Source organism: Varanus komodoensis, unplaced genomic scaffold (assembly GCF_004798865.1).
Source record: "Varanus komodoensis strain SLA01 unplaced genomic scaffold, ASM479886v1 scaffold142, whole genome shotgun sequence".
Classification (NCBI taxonomy): Eukaryota; Metazoa; Chordata; class Lepidosauria; order Squamata; family Varanidae; genus Varanus; species Varanus komodoensis.
The window spans coordinates 118,250-133,742 of record NW_025335415.1 but is presented as its reverse complement, the minus strand read 5'-3'; the positions used below and the strand labels follow the sequence as shown (position 1 = coordinate 133,742).

At 40.3% G+C, this 15,493-nt stretch overlaps 3 protein-coding genes across 3 annotated transcripts; all 3 read left to right on the top strand.

The window, feature by feature from the left end:
- Positions 1-2,736: 2,736 nt before the first annotated feature.
- On the top strand, positions 2,737-3,741 carry LOC123020164 (olfactory receptor 14A16-like). Its single transcript, XM_044423591.1, has one exon. It carries the CDS (start codon positions 2,737-2,739, stop codon positions 3,739-3,741), a length of 1,005 nt encoding a protein of 334 aa, XP_044279526.1.
- Positions 3,742-6,584: 2,843 nt separating this feature from the next.
- LOC123020147 (olfactory receptor 14A16-like) lies at positions 6,585-7,544 on the top strand. The gene has a single exon (XM_044423573.1). It carries the CDS (start codon positions 6,585-6,587, stop codon positions 7,542-7,544), a length of 960 nt encoding a protein of 319 aa, XP_044279508.1.
- Positions 7,545-12,384: 4,840 nt separating this feature from the next.
- LOC123020163 (olfactory receptor 14A16-like) lies at positions 12,385-13,383 on the top strand. Its single transcript, XM_044423590.1, has one exon. The coding sequence runs from the start codon at positions 12,385-12,387 to the stop codon at positions 13,381-13,383; it is 999 nt and encodes a 332-aa protein (XP_044279525.1).
- Positions 13,384-15,493: the final 2,110 nt, after the last annotated feature.

Below are 15,493 nucleotides of genomic sequence, written 5' to 3'. Positions count from 1 at the left end.
GAGGTTTACCTATAAATATTTAAATCAATTTAAAGTAATAAAATTAAAATCATATTTAACATACAATCAAAACCAATTCTCATTACAACTCAAACAATGATATAGACCAGTACAGGAGCAGTGAAATGGAGCTGCATCATTGACTTAATTACAAGTCAGGAAAAGACTGGTGAAAAAGCATTTTTAGGAGGCATTTGCAAGATGTCGTATTTTTGAACTACAAATTGCCTCTTCCAAGGAGAAATTTTTGCATGGTGGGTGCTGCTGCCTAGAAATCCACTGCTCACATATTATATAGTGGCACTGTGAAAATTTTGGAATGACCAACAAATTCTCCTCTGAGGATATTAATTAATTAAAAGCTTTTTTAACCTGTCCCTTACAAATGTCTCAGGACGGCTTACAATAAATGAGTAGAAATAAAAAAACGCAACAGAGTTGACATATATATGTGAAAGTGGACTGGTCCCAGGTTGTCTAGGGTTTTATATGCCCACTAGTTGCAGCCTCTGACCCAGACCAAGGGCAGCTCTGCATATTAATCTAATTATGGTGTTGCATTTAGTATATGGATTGAAATGGGTACCATGTGTTGTGCCAAACAAATTCCAGCTTTCCACCATTCACCTTTAAGTCTCTGTGTATGAAAAAATTTCCAGGTTGCCCTGACACAGTCAACCTGGAAATTTCATAGAAATAATTGGGCGATTGGGTAATTGGCAGATCACCTTGGCCTCATCTTAGAGTGATGATTCTAAGGTAAAACCTCCAGTAAATAGAGTAAAACGTTTTTGAGGGAAATCTGTCCCTTTTTTAAGTGAGTAGGCCAAACCATGGTTATACAGAGAAGTCAATGGTCCTGCTATTTTGATGAAGATTTGTTTTTCAGAAGAATTAAAACACATACTAGCTGTGTTTCTGTAAAGCTTAAAGGCATTCTTATGCTGATTAGAAACCCTACAGGGAAAATCCTGGCCAGAAAAATGGCTTTTTTTAGAATGTTGCATTTTTATAGCCTCAGACGCTTGCTCCAGCTCTTATACAGTCACCCCAGAAGCAACACTTTTATTTTTTATTTTATTTTACTTTTAAGAAGGGAAAGGTTAAAGGTATGATCATAAATGTATATATTTCAAAAAGAAGTGGAAAGGAATTTGTTCTCTCCATGTCCTGTAATTTTCCATGTGTCTAAGAAAAGCCTAACTTTCTGAACCTTAGTAAGTTCAGTAACCTCATTTCTCAGAGAGAAAGTTAACTACTTTCTGCAGGCCTTCATTGTTGAACTCTGTCAGAATCCTGTGAGAGTAAATCTCTAGAAACCTTCCCTCCATTGGGGAATACTTACTGCCACTATAAATAAAGGGGAGTTTTAGGAAGTGGCATATGTGTCTGGATGCATAGTGAATCATTTAATGTTACTAGAGAAGAAACTGCACCTGCAATTGAAAGAACCTCATGAAAATCTGCTCAATACTTCTCTCACCGTTTCAGGGATCTGTCTTTGTTCCAATAATATAAGTTAAGAAAATTCCTTTCCTCCTCTTATCTACGCATAGTTCCTCTTTGCTGGAAATCCCTCCTTGCTGGTGAACCTGTTATAAGTCAAAGTGTTTCTGGTTATGTGAGATTTTTCATTGTTAATATTGGAATGTTTCCTGAAATGTCCAGTTGAAGACATGATTGCCAGCAGGGATGAATAAAAATCTACCATCAGCAATCAAGAGTCACCATTGAAAATTCATTTTAAATAATCTTTGAGCTTCATCTGAACATTGTTTGACAGGTAAGATAGCTGATGTATAGAGAAATATAATGTATTTTATAAGATCAGTGACATTTTCACAAGTGAAGGTGGCACAAGTAATTTTTCTAAGTTTAGTAAGTATTTTATGTAATAATGACCAAATATAGTGATAACTAGGTAGAATAAAGCTGCTCTTGTGAGCTTTAGAGGAGCTATCCATGGTGCTGAACTCTATCTCCAACATAGATCAATACCATGGAGTACTATGAATAACTCTTAGAAAGCTCACAATAAAAATCTCAGTGGTACCGAATTGACTTAGGAAGCCCTTGTAAATATATGCACTGAATATGCACTGAATGTTGTTCATGTGCAACATTCTAAGGAAAAATAGACAAAGGTGAATTGGAAACTCATCCAGCTCTGAAAATTTTCTTCTCCCTTTAAGTCCTCCTAGTCACCTCAAATGAAAATTAAAATGATAAATCTATTAAAGCATATACTTTCGAACTGACATTTTTTCCCCAGTACTGGGTACCAACGAGATCCAGGAATAAGATCTCTGCGGGGGGGGGGGGGGGCAAAGCACACAGAGATTTGGATATGTTAGTTTACAGATGCTCTAAATTCTGCAAAAGTCCTTTAAGGGAATTCCTATTTCTAAAAAGGGCTGCATGCACAGGGGAAAGAGAATCTTTGATTTACAGGAAGAAATAAAAAACATACAGCAGAATGATTCAAGGGGGAGAGGAAAGCAGGGGATGAAAGGGCAAAGGCCTATTTATCCAGGGTGATCAGATACAACAGAAGCCATCAGGACCCCTGTAACTTTATTTTAGCAAGTATCATGTGGGGAGTGGGGCAAGATGGAGTGGTAGATGGCCTCCTGCAGTGAAAGTTTCAGGGCTTCCACTCATGTGGACCATCTTTAAATATTGTCTTTGGCATTCTTTACTCTAACCACTGTGTTCTTGCATCCTTCTTCAGGAATCATGTTTCTTAAAGAGCAAAATATGAATAATGAATCCTCTGTGTCAGACTTTCTACTGCTGGAATTCTCAGACATCTGGGATTGGCAGATTATGTGCTTTATTGGATTCCTGGTTTTTTATCTGGCAGCAGTTGTGGGAAACCTTCTCATCATCTCTGCCGTAGCCTCTGACCACCACTTGCACACCCCCATGTACTTCTTTCTGATGAATTTGGCCATGCAAGATGTGGGACAAGTGTCTGTCATTATCCCCAAAGCCATGACAAATACCCTGATGAACTGCAGACACATTTCTTACTCTGGGTGTGTGGCTCAGGTTCTCTTTTTTGTTTCCTTTACAGTATCTGATTTCTCTCTCCTGACAGTCATGGCCTATGATCGGTATGTTGCCATTTGCAGTCCATTACTGTATCAGAATGTGATGAACAAGCAAGCCTGCATTCAAACAATTACTATTGTTTGGATCTTCAGCTTCTTCTATGGGGTGTTACACACTGGAGGGACCTTTGCATCTCCCTTTTGCTCCAATGTCGTTAATCAGTTTTTCTGTGAAATCCCAGCATTGCTGAAGCTAGCCTGTTCTGATCTATACCTGTTTGAAATTGGATTAGTTTTCTTTGGTTGCTTTGTTGGGATAGGGTGCTCTATTTTCATAGTTGTGACTTATGTGCACATCTTCAGTGCAGTGCTGAGAATGCCCTCTGCACAGGGACGGCAAAAGGCTTTCTCAACTTGTGTTCCACACCTCATGGTTTTATTCCTTTTTTTATTCAGTGGGTTCTTTGCCTACCTCAAGCCTACTTCCAATTCAAACTCACCTCTGAATTTGGCATTTGCCATGATATATTTCATGGTCCCTCCCTTGATGAATCCAGTAATCTACAGCATGAGAAACAGAGATATAAAAGATGCTTTGTCAAAGATGTTGGGCTTGCAGTCCTCATCCAGTTGTGTCTTCTCCATTCTTTTCATGCAAAAATGTAAGCATAAGCACAATCAGAGCTAAGCACTCTGCTAAGCATAAGCACTGCATATTTCCAAGATGTAGTCACGCAGTCTTTTTTTTCTTCATTTCTCTTAAGGGAGTCTGGTATGGATCATAACCATAGTGAGGGGCAGTGGGGGAAGGGGCATTAATACTTCCTGCCTATTGTGAAGCTAATTTTAGATCAGATTTTCCATGGCTGCACCTTTGATTGCCATATACTGATCTATTTGCATTCACATAACTCTTGTTGGCAAATGAGACAGAGGGCTTCCTTTTTTGGTAGAATGACAAGTTATAAATGAAATAAGAATGTAAGCCTACATACAGGCAAACATGACTGCTCTATAGGGAACTCATCTACTTTGGGGGCAATGTGGCATAATCTTCCTCACCATGGCTTATGTAATGGTTGCTGCCCAGCTTATCCCCACACTTTCACCATAGTAAAATAAAAACATGCGAACTGCTTGGTATGTCTTTAACATAAAGTTTGTACATAAATGGGGTACTGGAGGGAAGCACTTTCTAAAAGGCCATCTATGCATATCTTCTGCAAATATGGGTCCTGTGGCACACTGGAATATCATTTATAATTCTACACATGGCAGCCACATGGGCTTGTATGCCATCACTCTCTAGGCGGGGCCATTGCAACCTATGGGCATGTCCCCTGCAAGCAGTGCTTTGGAAAATATTGGAAAATGTTTGGTTTGTAGCATCCAGTGCATAGCGTTTGAAAGAGTAACATATGGATTAGAAAGAAAAATAGCCAGCCCGTTACTTTTCCATATAGTCAATTTGCAGGGGGTCTTGTCCTTTTTTAACACAATATATAAGTATTGTAAACTGGACATCATTGTTTTCAAATAGCCAGGGCCATTCCCTTTGTATCTGAGTGTGTAAACCATCATTTTCCTTCATTATAAAACAGAGGAGAAGAAATTCTGGTTTCATTCTCCCACAAGGAAGATTCCTTGAGGATTCTTCTGCAAGACTGTTTAATTTATTTAACATTGGAGATTGTCTTAAATATGCTTAAATTTCTCTTCTGTATATGTTGACACTAGTGGTGGTCATTTATGCCAATGTTTATGCATATTTCATTTCCATGTTGCTCAATAGTTGAAGCTTGTTGGTTACTTAACAACAATGAATGCAATACTATAATATATAACAACAACAGAACAAATGCAATGTAACAGTATAAAACTCCAATACAAAATGTTAAGTAGTAGCTGAAAGAATTTGAGCAAGTAAAACAAGTAGCAACATTTCTTCCCCAAAGGCAGTCCTCCAAAATGCAGCTCCAATCTTATATATTGTCTCTGGGAACAGTGAATTGCGGGGGGGGGGGGGGATCTCAATCTGAGAAAACTGTGCAACTTTAGCTTTGCGAGGGTGGTTCCTGGTACTCCTGTATAAGTTGAGCTCAGACCAGTTCAAAACAGCTGCTGGTTATGATCACACGGGTCCTTTCTTGGGTTGTGGAGAATTTTCTGAAGTATTTTTAGCTGTGTTTTAGCTGTGTTGTTTGAGGTACTTCAAATTGTGCTGCTTCTGTATAATTTACACTGTCCTATACCATAGATGGAAAATGGTTATTCTACCTCCCAGAAGGCTGTATTCTGTCATGCATAAGCTATAAGGGTCTGTAGGCCAATGAGAGATGGGATGGGTCACAAAGTGTCCATGGGGAGGCACAGCTACTGCACTTCCCTTTTCTACACTCACTCCCCAATCCATCAAACCATCCATCCTCACCATCTTTCTCTCTCTGTGTGTTCCCTTCTCTCTTTCCCACTCCCTTTTTCTCCTCTCTCTCTTTTGCCCCTCCTCTCTCCAGCTATCAACTCCTCTCTTACTCCACACAATAAAAATCATTTGAAAACACACAGAGCAACCCCATTCTTGGCTAAGATCCCAATGGTTGCAAAAGTGACCTTAATAAATTGGGCTCATGCAAACTGCACCAATGAATGTGCATTCAGTTAAACCTACTTAACACAAAAGAGACAAGTGGAAAAGGAGCCTCTACTAGAAAAGCTGGAGGAAAAGGTAGCCCCAGTATGACATTTAAATTGATTTGTGCCAGCTCACCAAAGGATGTAGCTGATTTCTCCCCCCCCTGCCCACCCATGTTTCTCCCTCCAGCTTCTTCAAAATGAAGCATATGGATGACCCCTTCCTCCCCCGAGACCTAGCGCTATTACTACTGCTGCTATGCCAGCAGATCAACTTTTTATCCTTCTGTCATATTGGTTTCTTGGGTAGGAAACATGCATCTTAAGGAGGACAATCTTGTGAATGAAACTTCTGTGTCAGAGTGTCTTTTCTTGAGATTCCTGGAACTTCGGGAACTGCAGGTTCTGTGCTTCTTTGGATTCCTGGTGTTTAACCTGGCAGCAGTTGTGGGAAACCTCCTCCTCATCCCTGCAGTAGCTTCTGACCACCACCTGCCCAGCCCCATGTACTTCTTTCTGATGAATCTGGCCATACATTTCTTTCTGAAGACCCATGGCTCCTGTATTTAGTTACTGAATATTTGGAGGACTTCTTGTGAGTCCTCAAAAAGAGAAAAAAGTGGGAGAAATACGTTTGTTAATAATTTTCAACTTTTTGACAGATTGTCCCTTCCCCCAAGAACATTTCAAAAGATAAGAAGGGGTGGTAATTTGATTGAAATATATATTCTATTCTCAAAAGAATGCAAGGCACTTTCTTCTCAATACTTAGGCTGAGTACTTTTGCTTCCACAATTAATAATCTCAGCACAATGTTAATATTTCAGCATTACTGTTCAATTTGATGCAATATCAAGTCTTCATTTAAACCGCTCGCCTTTACTTCTTTCTATAGGGAACATGTTTCTTCAAGAGCAGAATCTGGCTAATGCATCATCTTTGTCAGGGTTTCTTCTCCTGGAATTCTCAGAGGTTTGGGGACTGCAGATTCTGCACTTCATTGGATTCCTGGTGTTTTACCTGGCAGCAGTTGCAGGGAATCTTCTCATCATCTCTGCAGTTGCTCTGGATGGCCACTTACACACCCCCATGTACTTCTTTCTGATGAACCTGGCCCTACAGGATGTGGGTCAAGTGTCTGTCATCTACCCCAAAGCCATGGACAATTCCCTCAGGAACCGCAGACACATTTCTTACTCTGGGTGCATGATGCAAGTTCTCTTCTTTATCTTCTTTCTAGCTTCTGATTTCTTTCTTCTCACAGTCATGGCTTATGATCAGTATATTGCCATTTGCAATCCGCTGCACTATAAGATGCTGATGAATAAGCAGTCCTGCATCCAAATGGCTTCCACCGTGTGGATAAGTGGCTTTGTCTGTGGAGTACTGCATACTGGAGGCACCTTTGCACCCCCCTTTTGCTCCAACATCGTCAATCAGTTTTTCTGTGAAATTCCCCAGTTACTTAAGCTTGCCTGCTCTAATCTGATCCTGTTTGAAATAGGAGTCCTTTCCTTCTTTGCTATCATTGTCTTAGTGTGCTGTATTTTCATTTTTGTGACTTATATGCACATCTTCACTGCTGTTTTCAGGATTCCTTCTGTTCAGGGAAGGCAAAAAGCCCTCTCGACTTGTCTTCCCCATCTCACTGTTTTTTCTGAATATGTATCTGCTGGGTATTTTGCTTACCTGAAGCCCTCCTTTAATTCAGTTTCACTTCTGGATTTGACATTTACTTTGATATATTCCATGGTTCCCCCCTTGATGAATCCAATCATCTACAGCATAAGAAACAAAGAGATAAAGCAAGCTTTATCAAAACGATTGGGTTTGAGGCCATCTTTTATTGCCAGTTATTGATATTTGAAAGTGAGCATTGATTCTAATCCCAATAAACTTGCATATGACCACTTGCTTGTAGTGTTTTCTGTGAGCTGTACTTTTTAGAATATGCTGCTTTAAGGGCTGTTCGTGTGTGTGTGACACTTCTTTTACACCTTCCCAATCCTATGTAATATCCTCTGCTTTGATGCCAATTGAAATTCCTCTAAATTCACCTCTATGGGCAAAGGGCTTTCTGTATGACCACCTTACATCTTTGGGATTTTCTTGTAAGAGCGATTTCCTCCTTGATGCTTATTTCGACTGCTTGCCTGCCACTGCCACCCAGGATCCAGAAATAATTGATGTTGCTTCCTCAGTTACATTTGTTCAACTGGATTTGTTTTTAAACATTTCTGGGTTTGTTTTATGGTCATTATTTTATAAATATTATTGAAGGCTTCCCTGATTCACCTGCTACCCGTTCCACAGCCCCTAAGGGCTTTCTTGCTTGGCACACAGACATTGTAAAAGGAACATCCAGGATGAAACTCCCTGATTGGTTGAGGGGAAGCAGCCCATTTGTCATGTTGCCTCCAGAATCTGGGGCTGCAATGATTTGTCTTGACTGTGGGAACTTTGACCTCACCAGATGTTTCAGCTAGTAAAATGGAGAAATGCAGATGGAAGTGGGTATCAAAGGGAAAGTTCACAGAAACATGTTGTATAAGAGAAAGTGTGTATGAAGTGCAGCTGCTATTATGTATTTGCCTGTAATATTTCTATAGTTCTAAATATCAAAAACCCTCAGAGGTTTACCTATAAAGATTAACATCAATTTAAAGTATTAATATAAACATCACATTTAAAATACAATCAAAACCAATTCTCATTACAACTCAAACAATGATATAGACCAGTACAGGAGCAGTGAAATGGAGCTGCATCATTGATTTAATTACAAGTCAGGAAAAGACTGTTGAAAAAGCATTTTTAAGAGGCATTTGCAAGATGTCTTATTTTTGAACTACAAATTGCCTCTTCCAAGGAGAAATTTTTGCATGGTGGGTGCTGCTATCTAGAAATCCACTGCTGAAGTATTGTACAGTGGCACTTTGAAAATTTTGGAATGACCAACAAACTCTCCTCTGAGGATATTAATTAATTCATTAAAAGCTTTTTAACCCGTCCCTTACAAATGTCTCAGGACAGCTTACAATAAATGAGTAGAAATAAAAAAACACAACAGAGTTGTCATATATATATGTAAAAGTGGACTGATCCCAGGTTGACTAGGTTGATTTTTTTTTTTTTTAGGTTGAAATTTTTTATTTAAATAAAAACATACTACAATGGTACAAAAAGGCCCAAAAATTGCAACATTACAAAAATAGAAAGTACCCCATCCGTTATTTACATCCTTTCAAAATGCCAAATGTACACACATTTACAAGATCCCAGGCTTTACACATCAAATGTACAAAAAGAACTTTGTATAGACTTCTCCTGATAGGTTCATGCCATGTGTCTGGGCAACATGTATGAGTGATTCACGGACATTACGTTATCGGGGCATGAGCCCCACTCAACCACGGCCATAATTTCCTCCACCGACTGGGCGGCATCCTCCCTTTTTCCTCGCGGCTCAACCAAAAAATCTTCTCTTGGACAAATTTGACTGAGCCGGCCACGTCAGCCACCTTTTGTGTCTTTATCTCTCTGTGGCATTGGAGGGACAGCGCCAACAGAACGTACAGATTAATCAGCCTAATTGTGGACCACGGCACAGTCCAGTACGTCTTGGGAGCCGTGGTCTCTCTCCACCGCCGCTTCCTGGGCACACTCCTCCTGGGTCCCTTCAATGGAGGAGTGGGTTCTGTGCCAGACACGACTGATTCCCAGTCCTGGGAGCCCAGGTCTGGCCAGTCCAGTGCTTCAGACACCGCCTTCCACGTGGCGCGTGCCGTGGGGCAATCGCTGACAAAGTGCCTCACCGTCTCCTTTTGCACCGTCCCGCTCGCGACAGCCCCGCTCTTACACTGCAGTCTGGGGCAGGCCTGCGCCCTCTCGGGAAGCCAGGGTCTGGTCCCTTGCAGGTCATACACCTGATGATACAACCTCCACCTGATGTCCCACAGCCGGAACGGAACCCTCCTGTCTTGAAAATATTCTATCGGGTAAGTCTGTTCCCTCAGGTATCGCGAGAGGCTCTCCCTCCTCGCTCTCTTGACGACCTGCGGTCTGAAATAGGCCACCTCTAGCAGCTCTCTATACACTGCTTGTTTGATACTCCGCAGGTCCCATGGCTAGTACCAAACCATTCTGCATGGACTTTATGCTGCTTAATGAAGCTGTAGAGTTCCCTCAGATATTCGGGGCCCGTGCACCGCATCTTGGCCGAGATGGTAAAGTCGAGGGAGTGCTCCCCCCACCAGGTTTCCGCCCACGGTTTACCCACCCAGTGCTGCGCAAACAGGACAACCCACATGTGAGGTTGGTCCCCTCCCTCCTCCCATTGAGCGTATTTACCAAAGTTGTAACTCAGGAAGGTGGTTTTATATGCCCACTTGTTGCAGCTTCCGACCCAGACCAAGGGCAGGTCTGCATAGATAGAGTACCTTTTATTAATCTACTCATGGTATTGCATTTAGCATACGGATTTAAATGGGTACCATGTGTTCTGGCACCCAAATTCCAGTTTTCCACCGTTCGCCTGTAAGTTCATGTGTATGAAAAAAGCTTGGGCTGACACAGATAACCTAGTAATTCCATGGAAATAGTTGGGTTATGTGACATTTGACTCCAAAGAAAAACCAAGGAAAGGTGTAAAGTAAGGTTCAATGCAGATCACCTTGTCTCATCTTAGAGTGATGATTCTAAGCTAAAACTTCCAGTGAATAAAGAAAAAATGTTTTGAGGGAGAACTGTCCTTTTGTTTTAGCCAGTAGGCCAAACCATGGTCCTGCAGTGAGAGTCAATGGCCCTGCCATTGTGATGCAGTTTTTTTTCAGTGAGCATAACTTCAGAGAGAATTAAAACACATATTAGCTGTGCTTCCTTAATGCTGAAAGGCATCCTTATGCTGACTGGAACCCCTACAGGGAAAATCCTAGCCAGGACAAAGGTTTTTTTAGAGTGTTGCATTTTTATAGCCTCAGACACTTGCTCCAGCTCTTATACAGTCACCCCAGAAGCAACACTTTAATTTTTTTATTTTTTTATTTTTACTTTTAAGAAGGGAAAGGTTAAATGTATGATTGTAAATGTATATATTTCAAAAAGAAGTGGAAATGAATTTGTTCTCTCCATGTCCTGTAATTTTCTATGTGTCTAAGAAAAGCCTAACTTTCTTAACCTTAGTAAGTTCAGTAACCTCATTTCTCAGAGAGAAAGTTAACTACTTTCTGCAGGCCTTCATTGTTGAACTCTGTCAGAATCCTGTGAGAGTAAATCTCTAGAAACCTTCCCTCCATTGGGGAATTCTTACTGCCACTATAAATAAAGGGGAGTTTTAGGAAGTGGCATATGTGTCTGGATGCATAGTGAATCATTTAATGTTACTAGAGAAGAAACTGCACCTGCAATTGAAAGAACCTCATGAAAATCTGCTCAATACTCCTCTCACCATTTCAGGGATCTGTCTTTGTTCCAATAATATAAGTTAAGAATATGCCTTTCCTCTTCTCATCTATGCATAGTTCCTCTTTGCTGGAAATCCCTCCTTGCTGGTGAACCTGTTATAAGATTTTTCATTCTTAATATTGGAATGTTTCCTGAAAAGTCCAGTTGAAGACATAATTGCCAGCTGGGATGAATAAGAATCTACCACCAGCAATCAAGAGTCACAATTGTAAATTCATTTTAAATAATCTTTGAACTTAATCTGAACATTGCTTGGCGGGTAAGATATCTGATATATTTTAAGGGCAATAATGTTAAGAGAAATATAATATATTTGATAAGATCATTGACATTTTCACAAGCGAAGGTTGCACAAGTCATTTTTCTAACTTTAGTAAATATTTTATATAATGATGAAAAATATAGTGATAAATAGATAGAATAAAGCTTCTCTTGTGAGCGTTAGAGGAGCTAACCATGGTGCTGAACTCTATCTCCATCCTAGATTCACTACCATAGAGTACCATGAATAGCTCCTTTGAAGCGTACAATAAAAGTCTCAGTGGTACCAAATTGACATAGAAAGCCCTTGTTAATATATGCACTGAACAATAAATGAATGTGTAACCCAAGTACCAAGGGAGTCATTTACCTTTTCTAAGATGAATTGGAAACTGTTCCAGCTCTGAAGTTTTTCTTCTTCCTTTAAGTCCTCCTAGCCACCTCAAATGAAAAATTGAAATGATAAATCAATTAAAGTATATGTGCTCAAATCAACATTTTCCCCCAGTGTCAGTATTGGGTACCAACAAGATCCAGGAATCAGGCCTCTGCAGGGATGTGGGTGGGGGGGGCACACAGAGATTTGGATTTGCTAATTTACATATGCTCTAAATTCTGCAAAAGTCCTTTAAGGAAATTCCTATTTCAAAAAAGGGCTGCATGGACAGGGGAAAGGAGAACCTTTGATTTATGGGAAGAAATAAAAAATATACAGCAGAATGATTCAAGGGGGAGAGGAAAGCAGGGGATGAAGCACATATGGGCAAAAGACTACTTATCCAGGGAGATCAGATACAATGGAAAATATTAGGACCCCTACAACTTTATTTTAGCATGGGGGTGGCAGGAAAGGTGGTGAAGCAAATGCCCTCCTTCAGGGAAAGAGTCAGTGCTTCTACTCTAATAGACAATCTCCAAATACTGCCTTTGGCTTTCTTCATCTAACCATGTGTTCTTGCCTCCTTCTGCAGGAATCATGTTTCTTAAAGAGCAACATGTGAATAATGAATCCTCTGTGACAGAGTTTCTACTCCTGGAATTCTCAAACATTAGGGATTGGCAGATTCTGTACTTCATGGGATTCCTTGCTTTTTACCTGACAGCAGTTGTAGGGAATCTTCTCATCATCTCTGCAGTAGCCTCTGACCACCACCTGAACACCCCCATGTACTTCTTTCTGATGAATTTGGCCATGCAGGATGTGGGTCAAGTGTCTGTCATCTTTCCGAAAGCCATGGCCAATTCCCTCATGAATGGCAGACTCATTTCTTACTCTGGGTGTGTGGCTCAAGTCCTCTTTTTCCTCTCCTTTGTAGCTTCTGATGTATTTCTTCTAACTGTCATGGCTTATGATCGGTATGTTGCAATTTGCTACCCATTACAATATCAGAGCTTGATGAACAAACAGGTCTGCATTCGAATGATTGCTACTGTATGGATCAGCAGCTTTGTCTGTGGAGTGCTGCACACTGGAGGCACCTTTGTATCCCCCTTTTGCTCCAACATTGTCAATCAGTTTTTCTGTGAAATCCCCCATCTACTTAAGCTTGCCTGCTCCCACCTGAACCTGTTTGAAATAGGAGTCATTTCTTGCTTTGCTAGCATTGGGTTAGGCTGCTGTATTTTCATTTTTGTGACTTACATGCACATCTTTACTGCAGTGCTGAGGATCCCCTCTGTGCAGGGGAGGCAAAAAGTTTTCTCAACTTGCCTTCCCCATCTCACTGTTTTCTTTGTATTTGCATCCACTGCATATTTAGCTTACCTCAAGCCCACCTCCAATTCTACTTCACATCTGGATTTTGCATTTACTTTGATATATACCATGCTCCCACCTATGATGAATCCCATAATCTACAGCATGAGAAACAAGGAGATGAAACGTGCTCTGTCAAAAGTGTTTGTTTTGAGGTTCTCTTTTAGGAATATGAATTTTTGCTTTGCAAAGGTGAATTCTGCACATCAGCTTAACTGAAACTTAAATACTTGTTGTTTTGAAGGTGTAGCCCTGTGTTATCTTTTTTTTTTTTTTTTTTGCTCTTCATATTCTCTTGCAAACTTGATAAAAATCTGAACTATGGTTTGAGAGTACCCTTCATTTTCATGTTAATACAAATGTGATTCTCAGCATCTGCAAGTTATATTATGAAACCCTTATCTATCTATCATAATGGGCTCCCTTAAGAAAGAAAAGTGGAATATAATGTATTAGAAAAGCAGAATATAATGTATTAATGGGCAGCAACATGATCTGCACTGCCACAAGTCTCTGGGCAGGACCACTCCAACCTATGGGCCTGTCCCCTTCCAAGCAGTGCTTTGGAGAGTGTTGGAAAATGTTTTGTGGCATCTATTTATATAGCATTTGAAAGAGTAACATATGGATTAGAAAGAAAAGTAGCCAGCCACCTGTCTTTATATATCAATTTGTGGCAGGGGTGGTGGTCCTTCATAGTTGTTTTTAACAAATACTGGAATACTGGACCTCTTAAAGAACACGAATGCTGTGTTCAAATAGCCAGACCCATCCCCTTTGCATTTGAGTGTGCAATCCATCATCTTGAGGAATACATGTCTCAACAGAACTGAGAAAGAAAAAAATCTCAGCGTAATTGTGGATAATTGGCTAAATATGAGCTAACAACAATAGGGCAAATGCTATTTTAGAATGCATTAACAGAAATATTACTTCCAAATCACAAGTAGTAGTCGTTACCAGTAGTAGTTACCTATGATCCTTACTAGTTAGACCAGATCTGGAATACTGTGTCCATTTCTGGGCATCAAGATTTAAGAAAGCTGCAGAAAAATAGAAAGGGTCCAGAGGAGGGTAACAAAAATTATCCAGGGTTTGGAGACACTCCCCTGTGAGGAGATACTGAGAGAACTGGGCATGTTCAGCCTTGAGAATAGAAGACAGGGCGGGGAGCATGATATCCCTCTATAACTACTTCAAAGGCTGTCACAAAGAGGAAGGTCAAGATAACTTCTCACTGATAGCAGAGTGTAGGACATGGAATAATCAATTCAAGCTGCAATAGCCCAGATACAGGTTGGACATCAGGAAACACTTCCTCAACGGCAGATCAATAGAACAGTGGAACCAGCTGCCTAAATCAGTGGTGGGCTCTCCCACACTAGAGACAGTGAAAGCAGAACTGGACAGCCATCTGAGTGGGATGATGTAACTTGTGTCCTGCAACAGCAAGGGATTGGACCTGATGGCCTTCATGGCCCCTTCCAACTCTACTATTCTATGATTCTGTGATCTTTCTTCAATATAAACAGAGGAAGGAATTCCAGTTTTACTGTCCCTGAAAGTAGATTCACTGAGGATTCTGCTGCAAGACTGTTTAATATATTTAAACATTAGAGATGTAGTCCACCACAGTTAGGTACACATTCGGCCACAAATGCCAGTAATTTAAAATATTTTTTAAAATCTCTTCTGTTTGCTGGTGCTGGTGGTTGTTTAGGGTTATGATGCTTATGTTTATGCATATTTCATTTCTACGCTGCTCAATAACTGAAGCTCGCTTCATACTTAGCAACAATGCTATACAGGGCAGTAGAGCAAGACAGATGGACTTTCACTACTGCTAAAAAATACTAAAAACAGCAATAACAACAATGACCTAAATTGTGTGAATATTACCAATAAAGACAAATGGACATCCATGTATTAGATCAGTTTTGTATTGTGAATTGATTCAGCATCAGCAGGCAGGGATGGATTGAAATCTGCCAGGTTGAAACTAATGGAATTCATTGAGATTTCACTCCAAACATCATGTCTAATATTTCACTTCAACATTTATTCTTTCTGTTGATTTCTTTTTGATTCTGGTGTTTGTTTCCATGTGAGTTTGTTGTGTTAATCTTTTACAAATTGCTGAAAATACAAGCATTCAGAATCCAGAATATTTCTTGGTGGAAGTGAGGGTGGAATAGGTGAGGGTGCTTATATAGCAGTTGCTATGGGTGGCAAAAATATGGCATGATGTACAAGATCATCAGTGACATCACATAGTGACACAGAATTAAGATGATTGACACCTATTCTGATCATCTTCCCTTTCCACAGG